This window comes from Neopelma chrysocephalum, unplaced genomic scaffold (assembly GCF_003984885.1).
Source record: "Neopelma chrysocephalum unplaced genomic scaffold, ASM398488v2 Primary Assembly neopelma1_45, whole genome shotgun sequence".
In the NCBI taxonomy this organism is placed as follows: Eukaryota; Metazoa; Chordata; class Aves; order Passeriformes; family Pipridae; genus Neopelma; species Neopelma chrysocephalum.
In genome coordinates this window covers 4,196,659-4,224,531 of record NW_020897704.1, presented here as the reverse complement: position 1 = coordinate 4,224,531, position 27,873 = coordinate 4,196,659, and the positions used below count along the sequence as shown (strand labels likewise).

At 38.7% G+C, this 27,873-nt stretch overlaps 1 protein-coding gene across 4 annotated transcripts in view; it reads right to left on the bottom strand.

Moving 5' to 3' along the window:
• Positions 1–3,278: 3,278 nt before the first annotated feature.
• MAPK12 (mitogen-activated protein kinase 12) overlaps positions 3,279–27,873 on the bottom strand; it is a 38,952-nt gene continuing 14,357 nt past the window's right edge. For 3 of the 4 annotated variants that reach the window (XM_027679212.1, XM_027679214.1, XM_027679215.1), the window contains exons 4-12: positions 26,801–26,912; positions 17,259–17,288; positions 15,628–15,675; positions 10,311–10,425; positions 9,593–9,664; positions 7,438–7,517; positions 6,584–6,662; positions 4,861–5,034; positions 3,279–4,056 (exon numbers count right to left, since the gene is read on the bottom strand). In XM_027679212.1, the coding sequence (XP_027535013.1) occupies positions 3,986–4,056; positions 4,861–5,034; positions 6,584–6,662; positions 7,438–7,517; positions 9,593–9,664; positions 10,311–10,425; positions 15,628–15,675; positions 17,259–17,288; positions 26,801–26,912 (781 nt within the window). In that variant the 3' untranslated portion in view covers positions 3,279–3,985. The remainder of the gene's footprint in view (positions 4,057–4,860; positions 5,035–6,583; positions 6,663–7,437; positions 7,518–9,592; positions 9,665–10,310; positions 10,426–15,627; positions 15,676–17,258; positions 17,289–26,800; positions 26,913–27,873) is intronic. The other variant, XM_027679213.1, reaches the window with a different exon arrangement.

Below are 27,873 nucleotides of genomic sequence, written 5' to 3'. Positions count from 1 at the left end.
TACATCAGCAGTTCATATTACATGAAATGTACCTACAATATTAGTTTCATACAGTTCCCTTTACGGAAAACAATATTTTCAGGACTGATTATACATTTGGGAATACATATGAGGAAAATAAGACCATTATTATGCAAAAACCAAACTCCCAAACTTTATTTGTCACAATACATTTCAAGTCCATGCAGAATGTATTTACATTTCTCTATAAGGCAAACAGAAATTGGGTTCTTATTCCTGAGTTGCTTAGCACCAGTAGAAATAGCAAATAGGAACTTAGGAAATGTTTCTCTCCCTTTGGAGTAGCAGCTGCTTCCCATGCAAAATATTTCTGCTTTCACCTCCCAATTCTTTTAATGAGCTATTTATACCAATAATCTCTATTGCCATTTGGAGACATTTCTGCAGATTTCAACCTCTTCACAGAAACTTTTTGTCATGATGTGACAAACTTTCCACATTTGTTATTTTACCTTCCAGACTGTTTGCTGACTAGACAGCACGGCAGTACTTCCGTCTTTGCTGACGTATGGATCAAGGCGTTCTCTTCAGTTATTTTAAGAGTTCTGTATTTCTCCAGTATCTAGAAAAACTTACATTTCCTTCTTATGTCTTTCTCATGCATGCGAGCTGCCTCTGCAATGCTAAGTTAAGAGGGAAAAGTTCGCCTCAGCCAATAGAGGATTTTAGGGCTTGATTTACTAAAGTGAAGGTGGGGAAGTGAAAATGCCCACTGAAATACTGACATTTAGGAAGACAAAGCAAAGGAGTTTTTCAATTCAAAAATGCTCCCTCCAAGTCTGACTAACATTTGAGCCATCTGCATCATCTCCAGACTTAAGGTATTTGCTAGAATTTAGGACACTGAATTCCATTTAAAATATAGGGGCAACATTTTCAAATAAGTTTTTGATATTTTCCATTGGCAGGCTCTATCAAGCCCACTAATTTCAATAGGCATTTTTCTCCCGTGACTTTTAACAGGACCACAGACCACAATCCTGAGAGCACATCTATTCTGTAAAAAATAAAGCTCCTATTTAAAATAGAAGTGTAGACCAAGCAGAAAGTCCATAGGGCAAAATGGGGTATGGCTCTTAAGTGTCCCTCCTCCACAATCTGTAGTGTGGAAAAATGTTTTGATTCAATTTACATTCTATGATTGTTTTTTTTTTCATGAATTCCTGAAACTGTAGTTTTTAATGACTTGTCAAATACATGAATTCAAGGTTTCTATTACTATTTAGTCTCTCTAGGTGTCCATCTCAGCTAATCAATGCTCATCACAATTTTTAAACCAATGCTAGTATTTACAGGTGTTTAACTTAAATATTCATTGAAAGAAACAGAATAACTGTGCCTTGATTAAACTTATGGTTTATATTGGATATTAAAGCAAAATCTCCAAGTAATTTCTTACTTCTTTTCCATTTACTACCTGCTAAGATCAAATGTCTTCCTTCACATATGTTTCACTTAGTAGTAACCGACCCCAGCATATTACATGGGGAATAACCCACATCCAAACAGTCAATTGTAAAGACATTTCCTTTAAGAAAGACAAGCAATTTCTCATAGAAATTCTTCACAAAGGTTTGCCAGTTGCTTTTTCCTACCTCTCAGAGACCTTTACAAACTAAGCACCTAGGAAAATACAGTAAGAGAACAGTAACGAGGAATTCACGAAATGTGTAACTGATCTATCCCATCAGGAAGCTGAGTCCTTCTGGTAAGGCACCTCGCAATAGAAGGTCTGAAGGTTTTTCCAAGTAAGATGAGTTTGAAAGGCTAAAAAAACCAATAATTGTTACTCTGCACCTGGTAAAAGCTCTGTACACTGTGACCAAAACCATTTGGCGCAGGTATTCCCAATGAACAGGTGCAGTGCAGCATTTTGATCCTCATTTAATTTTCTGTAATGTGACCTGTATGCAGCTTTATTTCTAAAATCAGCACTGCTGATTCTATAACCAGTACGTACTCTGAGAATATGTACTTTCCCAATAATTTCAATATTAAGATGCTAGAGCTTACAATATTTTAGAAAGTCTGAAGAATTTCTCCCCAGAAATCCTTGATCCCTAGTCTATTATACAGACTGCACTGTATTTAGAGAAAAATATGATATACCTTGACAGTGAGTGTATATGCAGTGACGGTTTACCTAGTGTGTTTGTAAAATCTTGTCCTGCTACAATGGTTACTTTGAAAAAAAACCCTGAATCAGAGAATCACAGAATCAACTAGGTCAGAAAAGACCTTTGAGATCATTGAGTCCAACCTATGACTCAATGCCACCTTGTCAACTAGACCATGGCACTGAGTGCCACATCCAATCTCTTCTTAAATACCTCCAGGGACCGTGAATTCATGACCTCCCTGGGCAGCCCATTCTAATGTATGATCGCTCTCTCTGTAAAGAATTTCTTCCTAATGTCTAATCTAAACCTCCCCTGGCACAGCTTAAGGCTGTGGCCTCTCGTCCTGCTGCTGGTTGCCTGGGAGAAGAGATCGACCCTCATCTCGCTCCAACCTCCTTTCAGGGAGTTGCAGAGAGTGATGAGGTCACCCCTGAGCCTCCTCTTCTCCAGGCTAAACAACCTCAGCTCCCTCAGCCTCTCCTCATAGGACTTGTGCTCCAGTACCTTCACCAGCCTCATTGCCTTTCTTTGGACATGCTCAAACACTTTCATATCCTTCCTAAACTGAGGGGCCCAGAACTGGACACAGAGCTTGAGGTGCAGCCTAACCAGTGCCAAGTACAGGGGAAGAATCACTTCCCTGGTCCTGCTCGCCACACTGTTCCTGATACAGACCAGGATGCCGTTGGCCTTTTTGGACGCCTGGGCACACTGCTGGCTCATGTTCAGCTTCCTGTCAATCAGGTCCCTTTTTGCTTGTTCGCTCTCCAGCCACTCTGTCCCCAGCCTGTAGCGCTGCATGGGGGTTGTTGTGCCAAAGAGCAGGACCCAGCAATTGGTCTTGTTAAACATCATACCATTGGATTCAGTGCATCTATCTAGCCTGTCCAAGTCCCTCTGCAGAGCCCTCCTACCCTCCAGCAGACCGACGCTCCCCCCCAGCTCAATGTCATCTACAAATTTGCTGATGGTGGACTCAATCCCCTCATCCAGATCATCAACAAAGATATTAAACAGCACTGGGCCTAACACTGATCCCTGGGGGACACCACTAGTGACTGGCCGCCAACTGGATGCAGCACCATTCATCACCACTCTCTGGGCCCGGCCATCAGCCAGTTCTTAGCCCAGCTGTCCAAGCCGTGGCCTGTCAGCTTATCCAGGAGTATGCTGTGGGAGACTGTGTCAAAGGCTTTGCTGAAGTCGAGACAGACTATATCCACATTGGCACTTCTCTGCTTTTTTTGCCTCTTGCCCAGATCTGTCAGAACTGTCTGGAGATTAAGTTCTCTTCCACTCACATAGGACAGGGGACACAGGCATTCATTTGGGCTGTGTCTCTGATACCCACTGCAGTAGCTGAGGTAGCAGAAGATGATTAGCATTCCCAGGCTTCTTAACAGAGTGAAATATTCCAGAGGAAATCACATGAATACTTCTTGCATTCAAGATGGTTCAGTGCCCTTGGAGAGCAATCACGGCACATCTCTGACACACTCTGTGTCTTAGCTTGCTTGGGGGGTTAACTTGTGCTCTTGTGGTCTCTGAGTTGAAGAATTAGTCCTACCTGCTCTTTTGAGGACAGCACTGAGCTTATCGCGGTCTGAATCCTTTTGTGCAGAAGTAAGAAGTTGTAGGCAGGAATAAGTTTCTGGATATTTTTGAAATGCTACTCCCAAAAGGCACCAACTTCCACATGCAGAGTAAAAAACATTGCTCTTTCTTACAGTGCAGACGAAACAGATTACGTACAGTTTATTTATAAAGTTTTATACACCTGAATGTCAGAAACATTTACAACTTTCCTGCTTTCTTCAGAGTTTTGAAAGGATTGAGTCATACAATTACACTGCTGTCTCCTTTGAGTCCGATGTCTGTGGTGGCTTGAAGTTCAGTATCTCTTTATGTGTAATACCTGGAAAACAATAGAATAGACAATAGTGTTGCTGGTCCAATTGGAAAAGGAGCTGCACAGACATGAATGAGCAAGATGCAACCCCCAGGCATGACTGGGCTCTGACCTAGCTCAGGAAGAGAGAGACCTCTTCAGGCAAAAAGAGGGAAAGAGTACAAAAAGTAAGGGAATCAAGGATCATTTTTTCACCATTTCAGATTTGAAGAAGCAGCCTAATACTGAAATGGTATAGGTGCTTTCAAAGGGATGTGAGCACTGACTTTAGAGTATAGTGGGCATTATCATCAAGAAGAGCTACTGAGCACATCAGCTTTAAAAGCCAGGTCCTCACTTAAAAGCCAAAATACAAACACCAGGCATTAGATGAAAACAAGATTCAGACTTAAATCTTTGCTGACATAGATATGTTTTCTCTCCCTCAGAGAACCTAACTTTAAGGTCAGCAGCCATCACAGTCCAATAGAGCCAGCAGTTAAAGAATCTGTTTGCCTGTCCTATCCACTGGAAGGCATGTTACAGAAATAGTTTCTTTTCTGTGTTGCAGAAGATGGGAGGACAGACACATGAAGAAGGAGGAGAAGGAGGAGAGCCTATGTTAGGAGGCAGAGAAGAAACCTTTGGGGATCATTCCAGGAGGACTTGGTACTTACCAGAACTTGGTAAGTAGCGTTTCTCTACCTTAATGCTGTCTATTTACTCTGTTCAATCGAAAGCAGAGGAGGTAATTTGTAAAGGGGAGCATTCCTATTGCTGGATGGCCTTTCAATCTGGTTATTTTTGAAAACATCACAAAACTAAACTCACGCTTCCACTCATCTAGCGGAAGATCCATGTTATCAAATGTGTCGTCGTATTTCTCAGCTTCAATTTCTTCTTCAGGATCATGAATTGGTTCAAAATAAGGATGCATCAAAGCCTCAGCTGCTGTGACTCGCTTCTCTGCGTCCAGCACCAGCATTTTCTCCAAAAGGTTTACAGCTGTTGCACAGAAAACAAACATTGTGTTCAAACCACGCAACTGATTCTGCTTGTACACAGTAACATTGCCCTGGAGGTATTTAAAAAAAATACATGGAGTTATAAAGCAGAGGTGTCCATTCTATAGCCAGTGGGGCCCATCTGCACGACAAATAGTTCTTTGAGCAAGCTGGGATGTGTACAAAGCCTGATGCAATGCAGAGGTGTTCCCTTGCTTTGTATGCAATACATATAATATCTCAGCTTCTGGCTCCAGGACCACTGTGCTTGGGGCTTTCCCAGGTGTCTTACATCACTGCCACCATGTTGTGGTTCTAAGGTACATCAGCACCTGACAATAGCAGAATGAACAGGTGAACAGCTAGTGAGAACTGCCCCATATGTGACCAAATCCAAGCCCAAGCACACTTTGAAGTTCACTAAGACAAGTCAGTTGTCCATGAACAGAATTTCAGAGCTGACCTTATCTGCTATGTGGTTTTGATCTCAGCCAAAATAATCCATTAAAATCTTGTGTGTTCCCCTCCAGGGGATTTTGGATCAGGTCCATTGTTAGACTGTCAAAATGGGCTAGTGTAAACAGGTATGATGAATGATTTATTTTCTGTTTTTCTATCCTGACAGGATTTTCCCAGTTTGGGTGGAGCAGCTGAAAGGAAGTAGAGACAGCAGTGTGGGACAGAATGCTTCAACTCCTGCTTGCCATGTTTTGTATTCTCTCCAACCTTCTCTTCCAGATCAGAAGCAGCCAGATGATCACAGAAGTCATAAGAAGAGACATCCTAAAAACTAAATGGAAATGCATAGCTTGCTGTAACTGAGAATGTCAGTGAGCTAACCATGCAGTCGGGGTAAGAGCTGTTTATTAATCAAGTTTATTTTTACAGTATCTGAAACTAAAATTTTTACTTCTTAAATTGCAAAGATTCAATTATCCTAATTCATATTCTAATAAAACTGGCTTTTTGAGTGTTAAGGTCACTGGGAAATTGATAAGATTTGGGTAGAGTGATCTCAGAGTTCTGGCTACCTTGGGTCATATCACAGTTATGCACACTTGGTATTCTCTTCTGGTTGTTTATATATATCAAATCCAAGCCAGTGCTTCTCAGGAATGCACAGATGTTTCTTGGGATGCATTAATTCCATTACTAAAATCTCAGCTTTCTATTTCCTTGTATTTCAACTGTAGATCCTATTGAGCTTTCAGAATTGTATTTCAGAAACAATACAGGGAAAATACAATACAGAGAAAATTTTTTAATCAACCAGGGCTCTTGGAAAGCTGCTCAAGTAAAACCAATAAGCAGGAGCTGGATCGAAACCTAAACCCCAAGATACTTCTTTTTTTGATGCTTCTAAGAAACTGATTCCTGGCAAGGTTTAAACTTCACAAAGTTCAGCCACTACAATCAAAACTATGAATAATGGAAAGCAAGAGATAGAATAGCACGAGAACCATCCCATCACCTATCACAGGACTGATACTGCTGCTGCCTCCAATGGAAACACAAGACAAAATTGTACACATCCAAACAAACTGCCTTACCCAAAGGATTCGTATACTTCAAGATGGATGCAAAATCTTTCTTCTGGACTTTTGGGAGGCTTTTGATATAGTTTTTTGCCTCAAAAGAAACATGAATATTAAATTAGACCATTGCCACCTTTGTAATGTGACAACATTAACTATATGCTTAATAGGTAACTCAATAATGCTTTCATAGCACACTGTACGCATGCATTTTTTCTGTGTCATAAAGCCTAATGATATTCACCTACTTGCTGAACAGAACTTTAAAAAAATTCAAGCCTTAAAACCATTAGAAATTATAATGTAAAGCTTTAATTATTACTGCTCCATATTTAATATATTAATAGAATAAATATGTATGAATAATTTTAAAGAATGTCATAGTGAGTTTACAGGAATCTCTAGAAGTGAACCTTATACAGTAATGCATTAGTATTTAAATTGTACAGTTAGTCTAAGAATAATTATAGATTCTTTGTAGTAAGGGCTTGAGGATCCTAGAAGGACATCCACATAAGAACAAGAAAGACAGTCAGAGACATTTGCAAAAACTGGGTTTTCTGAATATCTTTATGCTTTCAGTACCTTTCCAATAAAAGCAGTAAGTTATCAGCTCAACTGTTTATATGGTACACACTGGAATCTTGAAGTATTTAAATATACAGATTTTTCAACTGTTCTGATAATTTTCTGTTGTGTTACCCCCATCTGCAGTAGCTATTGTGGGTGTGTAAAGCATTTCAAGGCAGAGAGGTACCATCAGGGGTATTTCAGTAGTCAATATATATTACCTCCACCAGTTTAAGAACTGAACATGGCTTAAGTAAAATTAAGACAAGTAAAACCAAAGGACAAAGCAGAATACTCACATCTTGACTGTGCAATTTTTGAACAAAATCTTGAGTTGGTGTACCTGTTATTTTCATTATTTCTGTGAGTTGGTCCAGATCTGAATACCAGCAATAAGGAACAAATTCTTTCACCCTGCAAAATTAATGCTTTTCTTTGCTGTTGGAGAATGAAGTAAAAAAAAACTCAATTCAATGACTAAACAGAAGATTTATAAAATATGAAAATCCTCAATTTTTCTTGCAAAAGGTAAAGACACTGAAAACACCTGAAATAAATATTATAATACTAGAATTTGGGAACAAATAATTGAATAATCTTCAAAATTTTGTTATGTTATCAGGTCTCTTCCATATTTTTGGACAGAAATCAGTCCAAAAGTAAGAGGATGTGAACAATCAACACATGTATTGCACACACTGCTCTGGTCCATCCAATACTTAGGTGACATAGGGGCAGGAAAAGTCATGGGGAACATGAGGTGGTATGATAACCAACAAAAATCAGACGAAATCAGTCTGCATTAGTTCTTCTCCACGCTGAGAAACATCAAGAGGAAAAAAATTAATCCTTATTTCCCACATGCTTAGCTTGATGCTGAGATGTTGGAGACATTGGGGTGAGGCATCAGAACACTCCCTAACCTTCTGTGTCCTAGCCCACCAGAGATTCGTCAGCAACAGTTTTAGTTGTTTCAAAGAAGAAACACTATATTTACAGGAGGGTAATGCTGCAGAGAAGAGCTATGTGATTTGCTTGCTGCTCTGGTAAGACCAGCAGATGAGAAGACAGAAGCTAGATCAGAGTTCAGAGCACATGAGGATTCCACCAGCCTCTGCAGAAAAAGGCAATGGTGGATAATGCTAATGAAATTAAATAAATAAATAAAACCTGTACCAAGTTGGCAGGATAACCTATTCATAATTCTGAACAAAAATCCCCTAAGTTAGCTGTTTTCTTATTCACCTACCCACAGCTGAACCCACGGCAGCATTTCCCTGACAATAGGTAATACTGAATCATATACTCAAAGGCCAGCAATGACTATTACACTGGCATAATTTTCTTTGTAATATAGAACACAGAACTTCAGCCAATAGTTCTGAAATCTCCAGAAGTCAGTATGACTAAAACACTAGCTCTTCCATTCTTATGTTTACAGTGCACCATGAAAATTCTGACTCATTTGTTTTCTTATTTATATGCTAGAATGCTCAAGGTTAGCATCAGTTGAGAAATGCTGTTAGCCAACAGCTGTTCTTTGACAGGCATTTTAGTATTTTCTTGTTAAGAACTAATGCATACTTAAAACCTGTAAAAAAATCTGATGTATTCTACTTTTCCATAGTCCCTGCCATTTTTTTGGTGAACGCAATCTTTCTCTTGAATCTTTTTTCTTTACAAAATGAGAATAAAACGATCCATTCAATGAAGTCCCGATATTACATGTAAGTACTTAAATACAAATATAACTAAAATTAAGCAATTTTGATTCTGTAAACAATTTGCAAGCATTTGCAGGTAAGTGATTTATTGACTGCAATTCCACAAGGGAGAAAGCAGCGCAAAATGATTAGGCTGAGCTGTCAAACAAAAAAAAAGGTCAAGAATTATTGCTCTCTTCTATTTATACTGTCCCCTATTAAGTATTACAACTACTACTGTCAATGAAGTATCACTTGAAGATGAAATATGGCTTAATCTTAACAATTTTCTTCATTGCTCAGCAATGAAATGATAGGATTAAATGTTTTTTGTAAATCCGCATTTTACTAGATGTTACTTACATAGCACTTTTTGATGAAAGCCTCAAGAAGCATGAAATGGACTAGCTTGTGCACATAAGCCATATAGTACAGCAGAATCTTCTGTGCGTGTTCTAGAATCTGTTACTAAAAAAATAAATATGGGCTTTCTACTACCATGGAACCTTTTACCTGATGATTTGAGATGTGATTCAAAGATCCCCTCTATTGAAAAAACCCAGTAATACAAATTTTAATTGGCAGAAGTGCAAAAGTGGTACAGATATGAAATAATCATTTAATGAGAAAAGTGCAAGCAATTTTACTATTAATTTCAATTTATGCTCATCAATTTTTGAACAGACTTACTGTGTCACATAAGAACCTCATAATTTTCTTACATTAGTATCATAAATTCAATGAAGGATACGATCATTTCCTTTGAACAGAGGCCTCCCTGTTATCATCTCAGCCATTATACAGCCCACAGACCAGATGTCAACTGAAAAAAAGGCCAGGAGGTACATTAAATTGCAGAATGTTTGTTCGTTTAAATGTGCATAAAGTTTAATTTAAAACATATTTTAAAGAAGTATAAAAATTACCTTTACAGCCTGTTATAAAATAAATGTGTGCCTTGCCAAGTATGATGAACAGCAGAGGTAGAACTACCAGACTTTCTAATGAGCAAACTGGAGATAATCTCATAATATGCAGAGTGAGTCTCTCAGTAACAGGCAGATGCATGTGGGAAGTAAATTTTCAATGCTTTCAAAAACTTCCACAGTTATCCCAGTGTTATTTGAATTCCCTCCGTCTGCCACTTTCCTCTGAGTGACAATCGGCACATCTTTTCAGGAACACAAGAACAGTGACCAAACTGTTACATCTGTATACATTTAAATAGTTTTTTTTCCAATCACTTTGGCACTTTCTGTTACTCTCAGAAGGTATATATATATATAAAACCACAAACTCACAACCACCACATGATTACCAGAAATTCATCTACAAGGAAATTTTGCATAATTATATCATCATTTTCACCTCCATTTTCCCACTCATTTCAGAAACAAGTGGTTGTTTATATATTGCCTGATTCAGTGAATGCTTTAGCTCTGTTAAGACACTTCTGAAGAGATGCTGACCTGTTTGAGTATAATGCATCCAGTTAAGTATGACCTCTGGAGCTCTGTACCACCTTGTAACCACATAACCAGTCATCTCACTGTCTGTATGCCTTGCCAATCCAAAATCCAGAATCTGTAGTGAAAGCACAAAGAATATCCTGATCAGACAGCTAGTTATCTAGTTCAGCCAGACTTTACAACTGCAGAAAATAAAAAAAAACAAACTGGAGCAATCTGCAGAGATTGGTTTATTTTTGTATCTTTTTCTCATTGAAGTGTCTTGTCCTTTTTTTTGAAAATCAAGACAGAGGTAGAAAGGAGCTTTGCACAATTCTTTTTTAAAGTTGCATACTCCTATAGCAACACCAAAAGCTGCAAAGCCAGTAAAGAAAATAATAAATTAATCACTTTTTAATTAATAAGATAATGGACACATTCAATGCCAAAAATTCCCTGACAATAGAATCACCATCATACAGCTAAAAGAACAGCACCTATCTAAGATGGTGACCATTGCTCTCATATCCCAGGGGGCACAATTATTCAAGAGTGTGCTCCAATAGTATTCTGAAGTAAGGAGGTATTGTTATTTCTATTCTATGAGTAAATCATACAAGGGAAGACTTCCTCTAGATCACACTGAAAATCTGCAAGAAGAGTAGGGAATTATCATCATTTAGTCCCATTGAGTTTTCCCAATCTCCAGTGTCAACTACAGAAAAACTTTTGCAAGAAATGCAAGATCAGTGCAATTTTTTATAGGGTTATGCACAATTCAGCTTATTTCTAAGATTCTCAGATATTTATCTCTAGATACAGCAACGTGTGCAGCAGTAAGATTAAAAGTGAATGTAATGGCCTTTTGCCAACTGCTACCAAGTTTGCCTTAAGAAAGCCCACCTGCATGGACCATCAAAAGATGGTGCAAAAAGGTGGAGCCAATAGCAAGAAAATTCCGCTCCTGGAAAGACAATCAGCTTGTATTTATCAGAAAATTCATGCTTCTAACAAGAAGTATGGGGCTTGAGCAAGTAAAGTCTGTTCAAGATAAATCACTGTCACCCACAGACAACCGAATATGCAGCTTTGCATGAACAGCCATTAGTTGCCATATGTATCAGGCCTCAGGGCAGAAGTTTTTACTAGGAGCACCTGGGAATTACTATACCAAGAGTGATGTTTTTGTAATGCTCTCTACAATTAAACATTCTAAAACATTTTAGGAGAGTTTCATCATTCCCTGACAAACGTTTTAAAATATTTCGGGATGATTTCATCATTCCCAGGCACTAACAGAAAGGCAAATTATATTTTCATTCATAGATAAAAAGTACAAAATGTTATGGTTTATCTTTATTGCCATACTTGAAATACCATTTCTATATTTTCCCCATAACTGCTGATTACCAATCAATTCAAAAACAGGAATAGGATGCAAAGGGAGACATTTTTACCTTACCAATAAAATATATTTGATTATGGCTGATTCTTTAGATGCTGAAGATTTACTGGACTCAAAATATTTGCACTGTCAAAATACACTTTCATTTATGACTTTCCAATTTATTGTGCATATTCAGCACATACTGTTTACCCAGTAACATGGCAGAGAGGGTGGAAAAAAAAATTAGAAGTCTTACATAACAGATCAAAACCCAGATGTGGTACCATCTATTCTGTCACAGTTTTTTAGGCATTTTCTTTACCGAGGCTTGTGACATGTGGAGCTGGAAACAGCTAAAATATAATTCGGATTTGTAGTTTTATAAAAGTAGAAAACACAGCAAGAATTTTTGTGTGCTCTGTTTTAACTTCGTATTTTATTTTCATGTACATATTCATTAAGCATAGGAACAAGCATCTTATTTGTACTTAATATTAACATGGTATCACTTCAACAACTATCTTCACATACCAATTTTCAGAATAAGATTGAAAATCCTTTTTATAATCAGTGAATGATGAAAGAGCAAATCCCTCTCAGCTCCTCAAGGATAGCTCCCCTTCGACTCAGCAAACTTAATTTTCCTAACTTTCTTCAGTAATCATAACAAAAATAACTTGTAACTTTGAGACTACAGAAAGGGCAGTGATTTCTCCTCATGCACCCTTTACTGTCACTTTTCCCATATCTATGTAGAACATCAGACAAGGGAGCCAGAAAGCTCATTGTGAAAAATAAAACTGAGACCCAATTAATTAGTTACCAATTCAAGGAACTTGTCCCAACTTGGCTACAACCTCATTGCCACTGGAGCCTATGCAAGGGAAGGTGCTGAGTGCACAGATGGAGGGGAAAAGGCTGGGCTCTCACTGTCAGTGTAGTCCTATGCCTGCATAAAATAACTTTGAGAGTGTGCTCTCAGGGCAGGGTAACATCCGACCCATTGCACCCAAATGGATGTATACAGAGGAAGTCAGCCCAACTCCTTCAGTGTTAGGGAGATCCCAGTAAAATCCTCACCCTGATATTTTTTTATGCACAGTTTTCAATGAGTTATAGTTTGCTTTCTGTTTGTCAGCTGAAGTTGCCTTCTGACAACCAGTATTTCCTGGCTACAAATTTGCACTTTTCTTCTGCATATGATATCAGAGCTTATGGTATGACCAGGGACATGGTAATTATGGTCTGAGAGCTAAGAAATGAAAACTAAAGCTTAATGCTACATTTCCTCCTTTTCGTTTCACAAAACTGTGTTCTGATACAGGATTGTTTGCCTCAGCTTATCTAAAAGCTTAAAAATGCCCCGGGTAACAGAAAAAAAAATAGTGTTAAATAAGTAGATATCGATCAGGAAATCATATCACAAAAGAATGTCCTAGACCTGGCCTGCATCTCAAAATGTAATTGCACAGCTGGGGGAAGACAAACATGTACAATTGTTTTTTCTAGATTCTCTTTTTCCCCCCATCACCCTGGGGTCCACTCACTATTTAGCCAACTACAACCCAGAAGAAGACAATGGCTTTTTATGTTAGATAAGAAAACACTGAAATCACAGAACCCTGAACATTCAGGTCAGTCTCAGAGCAAAAAAGTTGTATTACAACAGCTACATGCAAGCATATGGTTTTTATGTTGTATGCTAAAAACCACTTTTGCAGTGTTGTATCACCTTTTATTTTATTTATTTAAAGGTGTGCTTCACAGTCTTTGATCTTCTGTATCTTTCACCAGGTAGAGTTAGATTTTTCTATTTATTCAAAGCTGAAATTCTCACATAACTGAACCACTCCCATAAAGTCCTATGTCTCTTTTAGGGAGGAAACCTTGGTCATAAGATCTAAATGTAATTACACATCTAGACACAAAAGCACCCATTCTAATTCACAGTTGTTTTGTGAGGATGTATAGGCCAATCCTGATTCAATTCAAGCGCAGGATAGAAGATACAGCTCAATTTCGTAATTAAATGAAAAACTCTGACCAGCCTTTGAGATTGCTAGAGCTGAGAGAAGATAGGTGACAAAAACAATTCTGAAAATTAATAAAAAATTAAAATACAAGAATAGAATTAACTGGGGACTGGAAGCAGTCTGGGGCTACTATGGTTACACTCACCAGAATAAGCTATATTCCTAAAATACACAGTGTTGAGTACTACAGAATCCTACTTCATAATAAATATTTGGCTTTTTTTATAACAAAGTCATTCTACACAGTCAAATAGATGAATTTTTGCTAGGTCAGGGTACATTGCATAATTATTTCTGAAGTACAAATATTATCCACTCTAAAAGGCTTTGGAAGATTTCCAGTATATGTCAGAAACTGCAACCAAAACTGGTCAGGTTTAGTATTTCAGTTCAATGATTCAGAGTGAGGCTTGATGTGACAAACATTGCAAAGGTGCAGAATTACTATTGCAGGTGGACTCTACTGACAACATTTCCAAGGAAGTGGCAACACCTACACTTCAGAACAGATAACTTCCCGCAACAGGTGCTACAGTCCTGGTCTCCAAGGGTGCATGCCTGCTAAGCCCAGTTTCCATACTGGAAAGGGGTGTGGGAGTGCGCTGTCCTTCTAGCCCATCTTTGGAGGAAAGCCATGATGGGTAGGACAAAGGGAGGCATGCTGCATACCAATACTTGTCCTACTCCAGAGAAGCAACAACCAGGTAACACAGAAAATGCCATCAAAGGCACCTCTTTGCAGTGTAGCAGCAGAAACAGCTAAAAGGTGAACTACAGGAGACTGAATTCAGAATTGTCTCCCTTTAATGAATTTTTTTTCTTACTACTTCAGTTAAGAGCAAAAATGAAGCAGAAATTATATATTCCTGCTACAAAACACACTGAAGCCTACATGCAATTGATACCGTTGATAGCTGTAACAGTGCAAAAGAAAACACTTTCGAAGAAATAAGATATTATTGTTCACAGTGAGCAGGATGTGATTCCTTTCATGCTTCCCTGAAGTGATTAGCTGCAACATATCATAAACACTGTTCTCCATTACAGCTCTTATCTGACTGCAACCATCAATGATTTCTTCTTGAAAAGTACTTTTAGTTGAGTGACTGCATAAAAAATATACCAGTATGCATTGCAACATACACATCATACAGGAAAAGGGTTACTATTACTGACATGCACCTTCCCTTGGTGTGGGCAAACAGCTGTGGCATCATCTGCTGTCAACACCAAACCCACAGGAGCAGTTTCAGTTCTTACACTGCCTGTCACCCCCCCTGGAGAGACTCAAGTCAGCAACCACTCTAATGATGCCATGAATGTAATAACCTGTGGCACTGATTTCCTTATCAGAAACCCTCCACATCCTGGAGACGACCCCCACCTCTCCCCTGCTAGCACTGGGTACAAGCTTCCTGGAACGTCCTGTCTGGACTAGATGTTTTCAGCTGAGACATCCTGAGCAAAGCCTCTAGCTTCAGGCACAGCCATTTCTTGTGCTTGATTCCAGAATGATCTCAGAAATTGATCATCACCTCTACCGTTCTTATGAATTGCACATTTGTGTCAGTCAAGGACATACAAATGGGGGCTAAATAGATTCTCACTATTTAGAGTTTTATTTCTTAAACAAGTATTTAATTATTATTGTGATAATATATTGCAAGTCAGACAGATGGGAAAAATACTTGTATGGAGCAGTCTTTTGTAATTTTTTTTCCAAGTTGGTTACCATTGCCCATCTAACCCTCTTCCATTTCTTTTTCCCATGTTCCCCTGTTTCTCCATGACTTCTCAAAGCCTGTGTGCTAAAAGCCTGGCCCATCACTGAGACCAGCCAGCATGTCTACAGCTGATGTACCCATTGTCTTCTGTCTTCTAATACATATGACTACTTTTTCAAATAAACATACCTTACCTTCAATTCACAGTCTTCATTTACTGCCAAGTTTCCAGGCTTTAGATCCTGCAACCAGATTTCAAATGGATGTTATTTTTTATTTTACAGCAAGCACAATAAAGCACTCTTTCCTGCTTTCTTTCTGTCTTTCTGGTTTTGTAGTTTTCATGTAACTATTTTGCACAGCAACAGGTAAAACACTGTCATAACAAATCACACAAACAAGGACACACATTTGCATATGTTTGGCTTTTTTCCTAGTATATTTCCTCCCCCAGAAAAATCAACTATGTTTTTCTGCTATAAGTCAGGAAAATACTTGCCAGTGAAGGAGGTCACTCATCTTTCTTTCTATGAGTGGGGTTTGACCATAAATTTGCTGCATTTAATACTAACACCACAAAGTTAACAATTCATATATATATTTCTGGATTGTACGTATTGCATATCAATATATACTTTATAAAGTTTGCATATCCTTAGAGACTTAGAAGGATTACTGAAGGAATCAAACGAGATTTTATGTAAGAATTTATGCTCTCTTCTGTGGGAAAATCAAGTTCCTAACAAAGTCCATTGAACTGCAACATTAGAAAAGTATTCCCTTAAGTCTCTTTAGCTACCCTAGGGACTTCTAATGATCTTCAAAAGTTGTTCAGTTTAGCAAAAGGGAAGAGTACTGGCAACGACTAAGATGATATTGCAACAACAGTGACTCAGACAGATGCACTTAGAAAGAAATTTTCCTTCAGCTTTTTCAAACCTTTGTTTGATACACTTTAGCACAAGATGTTTAAAAGTATCTTGTCTCCAAACTTTTTAACAGGCATCCACCTGTTTTATACGAAGATGTTTTAAGATCAGAGGGGCCTGGGAGTGAAAAAATTTGGTGCAAAGAACCTAATGAAACCAATAAGTTCAAGGGCCATCAAGAGGGAGCTCAGAAAAAGACTAAGCAACAGTAAATTTGGACCATGATCACATCAGTTGCAAAAATAAAAATATAATTGTATTACATTATTTTGTCAGTTTGTATAGTTTCCATGTCCAGCTTAAAGCTGCTTTTCCATGTGCACTTCCTATAGTGCTCCTGATATTTTATTACAAATGGACAATTTCTACCATTCTGATGCAGTTTTGGGGGAAGATATGCTGCTTAGTACCACGTGAGCATCATTCAGAACTCCTTGACAGTGCAAAGTTATTTTAAGTGGACTTTAGACAGAGAAAGAATTCAGAAATAATCAAATGTCTAATTTATTGCAACAAAAATTTGAGGTTCTCAAGGCTTTAAAAGTTTGGGCAATTTTTTCAGTTTCTATGGTTCTTCCCCCCTCAACTTTGAACACTAACATGATGTTTAAAGAAAATCTAAATATTTTTTAGAAGTTTAATCTTCATTAAAACAAACAAACAAACAGAAAAAGCTCTTATCCATCTCAATTTAGACACTTGTGGGGACTTACAACTCAACTTCACAAAGTAATTTAAGAAATCCAAATTTAAGCTGTACTCAGTGCAACTTGAGTGCCTAACTTACACTGCTGTAGCCATGCCATTTTTTGTTCTCATTGAAGAAGAACCCAAAAGCTTATACACAAACATCACTCTATCAAAATATAAACATCTGCAATGTTGTTTCCACTTACCCTGTGAATTATGCCTGATGAGTGAATATACTGTAAAAAGAGAAAGTATTATTTATTCATGAAGTCCCAACTTTAAGAAGTTGCCTAGGGTAGGGGAGAAAGTACTTTTTCAGGGTGCTAAAGGAAATTGAAATTATAAAATATTTACTTATTGCACAAATCTTTTTAGCTATGGTTTTAATGTTCACATAATTAAACTAGCATTTTGCCCTTTCCGTCCCCCAATAACAAGAAACCACTAAATCAGTTTGAGTACTGCAATAGATCATACAGCTTTTTCTAAGTCCTCCCATACATAAAATGCCATTTTCAGTTAATTTTTGGCATATATATATATCAGAATAAAACCTGCTGTTTTATATATCAGAAATGTTCTCTTGCAATAGATGTCTCTGCTGTGTCATTGTAGTTTAGATTCATATGCTTCAGCAGCACTGACTTTTAAGAGATCATTAAGACCGGGATTAAGGCCAGTCAAGGTCTTATCTGAGAATTCTCACTACATGCTTCAATATTTCCTCAATGAAACATGGAAAGGTCAAGTTACAAGACGTTCGCCTTTACTTCAATACTTTCATCATCCTTTCAGTGACCTATTTAAGGGCTCACAAAAGCCAAACCAACAAACTGTACTCCCAGGACTAGTTCTGAGAAGACACCTGGTGTCAGAACGTGTGATTGTCACCAAATGCTCTCCACTGAGGTATGCAGTTCCTCTCACCAGCTGAATGATGTCCTAGAAGAGACTATTTTCATCATGGATAATAAAGGAAGGCTCCAGTAACTAGTTCAGACATAGGCATCTCTTGCAAGGATAGAAATGCAGCAAGTTGTCCTGAACTGAGGATGTGCTTTCCAAGGGTGGCCTGGGAGGTGCTATTACTGTTTGCTTCAGGTGTAATCTGAAAACCCCACAGACCATACTTCTGCTGGCAGCTCATACTACTGACACTAAGCAACGTAAGAACAATAAAAGCTTTTAAATAAAAAGACTCCAGAAAAGATGGATGAGATGCACCTGGAGAATTTTCATTTTATTCCACGCTGAAGAATGGGACAAAAACTGGGAAAAGAATTACTGGGAACAAACTGTCAGAGCCAGGAAAGACCAGCCAGGGACAGTCAGCATGGCATCATGGAAATGCATAGAAGGAAGGAACTTTGCAGGATAACTGCAAAGCAGCCATAGTCCCAGCAATGACCATCTTCCTTCCCAGCAGCCCTCAAGAAAGGCAATCAACCTTGTGAATGCAACAGTCCCTCTGCAAAGGGAGTCCTTACAATCCAACTGATGAGGGGACCAGGGAAAAGAAAGCAAAGCTACAAAGCCAACTTCTACAGTCAGATCCAATGTGCATTTCAGACTTAGATTTCTGAACTTAAACAAAACCCATACAACCTAAGCAACACAAGATCTGCATTTAAGGTGCCAAGTTTTTAAAGCAGTGACTGAAAAAGTTAAAACCTCTGACAGTTTCTTTTTCCTCTCTTACACTTGACACGATGCACCAAATGTGGTGTCATAGGTTCTGAAAAGAGGGGGAAAAGAAATCAAAACCAATTCCCTTAACCCTGTGGCTATAACTTTACCAATCCAGCTCAGAATGCGGTAGGGCCCTGTTGCCGCACAGTCACACTGATTGCAGTGCCAGAGCCCAGGCAGGTCTTGGCATCTGTGGTAGACCAGTTCCTGCTACATACTACTTGCAGATTAGACAGGGTTTAACATAACCCATAGGAAATGCCAAAGCCCTTCACAGGATTTTCTGGGGCAGACACAAGGGGCTGAGGGCACATGGCTGCTCTCAATAATGTAGTCTATAAAAACACTACAGCAAACAAAAAAACTATGAAATGTTGTATCTGTCATGGATGTGCATAAAAGTGGACTGGGATGGGAGGAAGAAGAAGGCCGTCAATGGTACCTGGAGACCAGAGACGACACCTGCTTTTTTTTTTTTTTTTTTTTTAAGGAATGTACCTGTAAGTAGCTAGATTCCCAAGAAATAAAGAAAAACCATAGCTGTCTTGATCAAGGATATCACAATATCTCCTTGCATTCTAAATTATTCCAATGTCTTCTAACTGAAGCCTCTTCATTTTCCAGTGCAGATGCTTAAAATATTCTATAGGTTGTTTTCTCTGATAAAACTGTACATAGTAGGAAATAGCTGGTTATTCTGCACCTAAGAATGCGGCACATAGAAACAGGAATTCAAAGGTCTGAACCCTTCAGAGTTTTAAAGTACATCTCATCTGTTTGGGGGGAAGAGTGTGATTTTGCTGGCGTTCCTACCCCACTGAAAGTTTTATGTGTGTTGATAGCACCAAAATCGTGTTAGCACTTTGGGGAGAGTTCCTATATTTTCTAAACACTCCTGTTAATACAACACTACTGAGATTATATGAAACAGCATTTATTTCTGATGCTAATGTACACATCAGCCTTTTTGTAAGCTGAAATACTGATGCTGTGTTGGAGCATTTCTTTAACAACAGCAGTATTTTTGTAACTGCATTTTATTATCTCCTGGCAGGTAGCAGCACTGGAACTATACCAGACTTCATTCAGAAAATTTTCCATTTCTGTTCAATAACCTTCTGAAATTGGATCCTGTTCTTACTGATTCTCCTCATCAAATTAGCCATTTATTGACAACTTTTTCATTCTTAACGTGGCAAAGAGATCAAGACCAGAGCAGACATACCCTTCACAATGTTATTACCACTTCACATGAAAAATATTTGATTCAAGAACCCAGTTAACATGAGGGAAGTGCCTTGGAGCACTATGCATTATCCTAAACACAATTTTGGTAGTATGCATAAATCCTGGCATGCAAGTTTCAAATTGTGCTAGGAAGCCATCCAACAGTCATCTAAATTTTAAGCATTCTTGTCTGTATATGTAATCTCTACACAAAACAAAAAGCTAATCGAAAGGGAATCAGAAAAGACTCAGGATAAAGTGTTCTAGGTAACATGCAAAATGAAAATGAAGAGCAACTTGGCAGGGAAAGAAAAACAGAAGAGGAAATGAGGGAGAGCGGGAAGGGAAAAGAGAGAAGCAGAAGAAGACCAGCATAAATGTGAACAAAAGGCAGTAAATATTGATGAGAAAAGAACTGGAGCAGGTAAATCTTAACATTAAGTATGGAAAAGGAAGCTCGAACAGGTATTTTTATGGCCCAAGAGTTGTCTGTTCCTTCTCAAACACTGTACGAATAAAGCAAGAGGACCGACAACCACCTCCCTAGATTCCTATAAACGGGAACCCAGCTGGCATTCCTGCAGAAAAGGGACCCAAGACTGAAAGTGCTGGAATCTCCGGTTGCTTTCCACCTACATACAGACACTTATGTTTAGCTTGCCTTCTGTACTCTTTGACAATACACAGCTTTTCTGTCAAAGAAACAAACAAACAAAAAAATTAAAGCCCTTCCAAGTTGCAAGCTCATACTTATATAAAATTTAATGCCAGAGTAGGGCCTGACTAGTAAACAGACAAAGGAGAAGCATGTCATTGTTTCTAAGTGGTAAATTATGATAAATTACAAAGCTCGCTGAAGAAATTAATATTTCATTCTCTGTAGAAAGAAGACAGTAAAATGGTAAGAACTGATAAACAAAGACCTCTACAGTTTGCAGAGCAAAGGCTGAGGGCTTGATACAAATCTTCCTGAACTCAGTATGAACTTTCTATTGACCTCAATCTATACATATTTTTTTAAATCAATGCTATTGAGCATTTTGGTATACAACCAATCCAGAACCAGCCTACAGGTAGAATGCAGAAACAAAGCCTGCGAGGAACCAACTCATGGGCTTAGCAAAAATCTCTCTTATGCCTTTACAACACATCAGTCACACAGAGTTTTCTTTACATGCATTTAACTGTCACATGTAAATAGTCTGTTACAGTAGAATATGCAATGTGACAAAAGTGACAAACTGCCTTCTTGCCTTGACCAGACATAAATAGAAATATCATAAATTTCTTTATATTTTACACTAAGGACAAATGCATATTGCAGGTTACACAAAAACCCCACCAAAATAGAGTCCATCAAAGTTAAAAGGTGGGAAAAAAAAGGCATTTTAAAAATGCAAGGCTAAGCTTGGGAAGCTGAAAGAGTTTTACCACAAAGATCTACAGGGTAACATACTCCTTCTCAGGTGTTGCAAGTATTTTTCCCTTACAATGCCTCAATTAAGCTCTAGCCAAGTGTATGTTTGTTCTCCCTGCCCTCCCAAAAAAGCAATCTAAGTAAACAAAGATGGGTTGTCTTTAATCCAGATACAGTAGACCTTAAAAAGTACAAGTTTTCACTCAAAGCTTTGCAAACCCTTTCTAAAACAGTTGATTTACAGATACCTGCAAAAGAGTAAACAAATTACTGACTCATTCTCATTCTCTTTTTTCCTCCACATGCCAGCAACACTGCTTTCAGTTTAACACAATTCCTAGCACAGACAGGGATGCAAGAATGTTCCTCAAGCACTGGACCACTCCTATTTCTTAAAAATATTTCCAGGTAGGTGTATATTTCTGGCTGGATTAATTGGTTCAAGAAGAATCCAAAATTTAATGGAACAGATACAGTAAAGGCTATTCTCCAATGTTTGCTGTGCAATAAGAAATGACAAAACAGAGTCTAGTAGCTGAATAATATCTTATCTCCTGTGGGTAATTTTGAGGTAAGTACACTTGTGCTCTCAAAAAATGTGTGGGAAGAGACAAAATATTCAGGCAAACCACTTCCTATGGAAGATGTAACACAGTTACAGAGATCAGAGATACAAATTTTCTAAGATTATCTCAGTGTCCCTGCTGGTTGTCATGTAACTGCAATGAGCACTGCCTTTATTTTTATAAAGTCTAGGGAATAGCAGGGAACATCAAGAACTTCCTGCTCCTCTCCTCTGTGCTGGGTGAACCTTGGCTGGTCACGAGGTGCCACCAAGCTGCTCTTTCATTTCCCACTCTCAGCAGAACATGGGGAAGAAAATACAGTGGAAAAGCTCATGGGTTGAGAAAATGACAGGGAAAACCACTCACCAATTACCACCATGGGTAAAACAGACTCGGCTTGGGAAAAATTAATTTAACTTATTACCTACTAATAACAGAATAGAATAGTTTGAAACAACACCAAAACTAAAACACCTTCCCCCCTCCCAGACTCAAGTTCACTCCTGATTTCTCTCCCTCTTCCCCCAAGCAGCACAGAGGGACAGGGAATGGGGACTATGGTCAGTCCATCATGTGTTGTCTCTGATGTTCTTTCCTTCTCAGCCTGTCCCTGCTCTAGTGTGGTGTTCCTCCCACAGGAGACAGTCCTTCACGAACTGCTCCACCATGGGTCCCCTGTGGGCCACAGGTCTTGCCACAAAACCTGCCAGGAACCTGCTCCAGCACAGGCTTTCTGTGGGCTACAGCTTCATTTAGGGCATATCCCTGTATCCCAGCAGTATCCTCCATTGGTTACTGTGTGGATATCTGTTCTGTCGTGGTCCTCTGTGGGTGGCAGGGGAGCAACCTGTGCCACCACAGGCTTCACCATTGGCTGGGGAATCTCTGCTCTAGCACCTGGAGCACCTTCTCCCTCTCTTTCCTCACTGACCTTGGTACCTGCAGGGCCATTTCTCATTTTCTCGCTCTCCTCCCACAGCTGCTGCACAGCATTTTTTTACCCCTCCTTAAATCTGTTACCACAGAGGTGCCATGAACACCCCCAAAGGGCTCAGCTTTAGGCATCAGCAGGGCTGTCTTGGAGCCCTCTGGAACTGCCTCTGTTCAACATGGAGGCAGTTCCTGCTGTCTTCTCACAGAAGCCACGCCTGCAGCCTCCACTCCACCAACAAACAAACTCTACCACACAAACCCAATACATCCTCCTAAATTCCTGCTCTGTTTTCTTCCTAGGTATGTCAACCATGCACGGTTGCTCCACTTGCTTTCCATATTTACTGATTCAAGAGACTTCAGTGTCAGCCTTTGGGGCCCACAAGCTCGACTCTGCTAGCCTCTGTCAGATAATGTACGTCACTAGGACCAAAATATGTTTCTAAGCCATTTCACTGAAATTAAATTAATTATTCATCCTTTCCGCTACACTCAAGCTAATTATTTACAGTTCATATATTTCTTGCCTGTAAAGTTACTGCAAATGATGTTTTTCATCTTTAGTGAGTAGCATGCCTCTCCTGGAAACCTGCTTCCCAGACAGTTACCTGCAACTAAACAGACCACTCCACTTATACGGTCCTTGAGAGAACACTTACTAGGACATAGCTTTGTAACTAGGGAACTAATTACAGAACTGAAATCATAACTCCACATTCAAAGTCCAGATTGGAGGTGAATTCCCACTAGTTTAAATAAAACCAATTTCCTCAAACCTGGCTTCAGTTTCTGCATTTGTAAAATGGGAATTGGACCACTTAAATGCACAACTGTAGAATACAAAGGAAAATTACTTAGTGTATGTAAAAGGCTATGTGAGTAAAAATCTACTAAAATAAGAACACAAAATCCAAGGTAGGGTCAAAGAGAAATCAATAATGCAGGACTAAACAACAAAGTATATTTATTAAGTTTTACGATAGGAGTAAAAAAATTTACGTAACCTTCTGTATCTTTTAAGTACTGAGAGACAACGCAATCATGGGCTGGCTGCTCCTGATGCTCCTGTCCAGGCATAGCACACTGTCCTGCTATATTAATTATATTTTAATAGTGTTTGATAATGCAAACAGATCTGGATGAATCAGCATTCTGACGGATGTGCCAGACTTTCCTGTACCAAAATCAGTTCTGTATTTCCACTGCACAAGCACATCCCTATGCTGACCTCACTTATCTCTGTATTATGAGCGCAGAGGAAAGCCCACCCTTATGTTGTTTGTTGCAGGCAGAGGACCGTAAGACCAAAATTGTGCCAGTAGCAGCCAAGGAATGACATTCCGTTTAAGACAGTGCTGTTCCACAGCCTCCTTACACCCTGTGTCTCTAGAGAGCAAAGGGAATGAAACAGCCATCACTGCAGGAGAGCCTGGCTGAAGCCTGCAGAACCAGGTCAAAGTTTTTCTTCTCTTGAATTGTGTCACCAAAAGAAAAAAAAAGTAATAAGGAAGTAGTAGCCTTTTCACAATCAACCACTGTATACACTCAAAAAGCAAACCCTGTAATTTAAGAACTATCGTACTAATTTAGACCCAGAATCATTTTCACATCACATTAATATACATTATAGATAAAAACAAGGAGCTTCAATTTATCTTCTTTCTGTATTGTATGATATGAACTTCAATAATCACAGCCAAATTTTTAAAAGTCAAACAGAGAAAAAAAGGAATAGCATTAATAAACAGTATTTAGCAAATCATGAGGAAGAAAAACATACAAAGTAGACGATAGCTAATATTTTTAGAATCATTCTTGTGAGAGTCAGTGATATTCAAGATTATGTTGTTTTGCTATAGCTGTAAGCTCTGCAGTCCACAAAAGTATAAGAGAGATGAACATAAACATTATTTCTGAGAAGGACTAGGGGATTAACAGGCTTACAGTCAGGATCATTATCTGGAAAAAAAAAAGAAAAAAAAAGAGATCTAAGGTAAAAGATACCTTAGAGATTATGTCTGGTTATATACTTTTTGTTCCAGTATAAGAAAATGATACATTCAAATTATTATTCTTCCCAAGATACTATGCTGCAGCTAAGTCAAGACTTACTGGAAGAGCTACAAGATGAAGTGTTCCTACACAGTTCAAAACTAGACAAATCTGAATGGTCACTTACAGTCTTTTATGAATTCTTTCCTAATTTCAGAGTGTAAAATGTCAGCACATAACAAAACAGGTTCTAGAAGGCAAGATCAAGCAAAGGTGGCAGGAGGCCTGCATGATGAATGAAGAATTCCTAGGGAAACTGAAAACATAAAAAAGAAGTGTACATGAGGTGGAAGCAGAATCAGGTCATCCAGCTGGAATGTGGAGGAGACACTGTCCAAGTGTGTAGAGATGGAATTTGGAAAGGTGAAGTCCCCTTAGTCCTGAACCTGGTAAGGGACCTGAAGGTTAACATGAAGGGCTTCTACATGCAAATCAGGAGGAAAAAAACCCAGTGAAAACACAGGCAACGGCACAAGGGGCATGGAAAAAACCCCTAAGGTACTCAATATGTCTCCTTTCCATCCATCTTTACTAGTAATATTTTCCAGTGATTTCGGGGACCTATGATTTGGCAAAGTCTGGAGTAAGGAAAACTCACCCTCGGTGGAGGAGGATCAGATTAGGGAACACCTAAACACACACAAATTTAACATTTAAATACCCTGATGGGATGCACTCATGAATTCTAAGACGAGTTGGAGAATGTCATTGTGAGGCCACTTAATAATATTTGAAAGGTCATGGTGATTAGGAGATGCTTCTTATGATGGTAAGAAAGCAAATATTGCTCATGTCTTCAAAAGGGTAAGGAAGAAGAGGGTCAATCAGCCACGCCTCATTGTCTGGGAATGTAATAAGCAAGTAATTCTGGAAACCACTTCCAATAGCTAGAAGGATAAAAAGCTGAGCAACAGTAGTCAGCATGGGTTTACAAAAGGGAAAATCACACCTTGTTATCCCATTAATCTTCTATAATAAGACAACTGGCTTGGTGGACGATGGGAGGGCAGTCAGTGCTGTTTACCTTGACTCTAGCAAGGCTTTTGAAACTCTCATAACACCTTAAGAGACAAGGGAATATGAGTTAGATTAATGGACAGTGACTGAACTGTTTTGATCAAAGGGTTGTGATCAGTGGCAGGAAGTCCAGCTGGAGGCCCATCACTAGCCCTGGCCCCCTTAGGGCCAGTACTAAAGTTAGTCCTGTTTAGCATCTTCATGACTGATGTAGATGATGGGACAGAGTGCTCCCTCAGCAAAGGATGCAGAACTGAGAAGAATGTTCACACACCAGGTGGTTGTGCTGCTGTTTAGCAAGACCTCCACAGCTTAAGAAATGGGCTGACAGGAACCCACCAAAGTTCAACAAAATCCAGTACCTGGGAAGGAATAATCCCAGGAGCCAAACAAGGCTAGGGGTTGACCAGCTTGGCAGAAAAGGACCTAAAGGTACTAAGCTGAATGTGAGCAACGTGCCCTTACAGCAAAGACAAGCAAAAGCCTCATGCACTAGGTAGAGGATTGTCAGCAACGTGAGGGAGGTGATCCTTCCCCTTTTTTCAGCTCTAGTGAAACACACCCGGAGCACTGTGTTCAGTTTTGGTCTTTCCAGTTAAGGAGAGACCCTGAACCAAATCTAATGAAGCTTCATGACGATGATTATGTGACTGAAGTATCTAATGTAAGAGGAGAAACTGAGACAGCCAGGATTGTTTAGCTAGAAAATCATATTTTCTATGTATTCTTTTCCTATATAAGGTGAGAAAACTTTTATCCTGCTATCAAATGATAAATATTTATAGCTTTCCATAATGGTTTGCTAGGAAAAAAGACTGTGAACATCAAAATAACAGAAGTGGCAAACCTTTAGGCCTTTCAACATCTGATATACCAGGAACTGGATTCGGTCTTCGGTTAGTTTCTCATGCTTCATTATCTTACTCAAATCTGTTCCCATAAATGGCATGACGAGGTAGCTTAAAACAAAACACAAAAAAGGAAAACAAAACCAAACAGATCAATTTGATTAATTTGTCGTATAAATTGAGACATAATTGTATGTTATAGTTCAATGACAATACTAAATTATAGATTGTTCCATTTACCAAACAATTCCTTTAACATCCCCCTGCCCTCCAAGTTTCTCCATTTTTATCTGATTGTCATGAAAAGGTATTGCCCAACCCTGCCACCAATTACAGAAAGTTGCTAGTTATCAGAAGAGTGCAGACTGAACTTGCTTAAAAAGTAACTAACAAGAGCCTTGTGATATTTCAAAGACAGCTACACAGAAAACTGAGACATTCATGCAACACCATGTCTCTCACAATCAAGATCATAGCCTTGAACTCACAGTCAGACAAGGCCAGATGTAACAGAAATAAAGTTGATCAAATTAGGAGGCAACAATAACTGTCATTCATTTTCATCCGGGATCATAAACTGAGATCTTCAATACTTCATAATGGGACGTCAGCAACAGAAAGCTCCAGAATGCCAAGCTGATATTTCATAGCTAATCTTCACTTAAGATCCAAACCTGTTCTTCTCATTGCATGCAGTAAACTCATTCTTCAGAGTTTCTGAACACAGGCAGAGCCAATCACATTTGGCACCTGAGGATACAGTAATCAGTTTTCCTCTTCTAAGGAGGACAAGCAAATGCATTTTCATGAAGGGAAGAATTAGATGTGATTGTTGTTTCATAGCTACAGCTTTTATTATTTAGATCTAAATGGGTTTCTTCTGGTTAAAATATGAAAATTATAATTCTGATTTCTACTATTAAACCTGCATTAAAAGTGCATTTATTCTACTAGAAATGCAGCTATACAACAAAATAGAGATTGACTATAAAGACACTGATTTAGTGACTAGGAATTATAGATAGCATTTCCAACTTGTCCTAGGTATCAAGCATTTTTTTCCCACGACTTT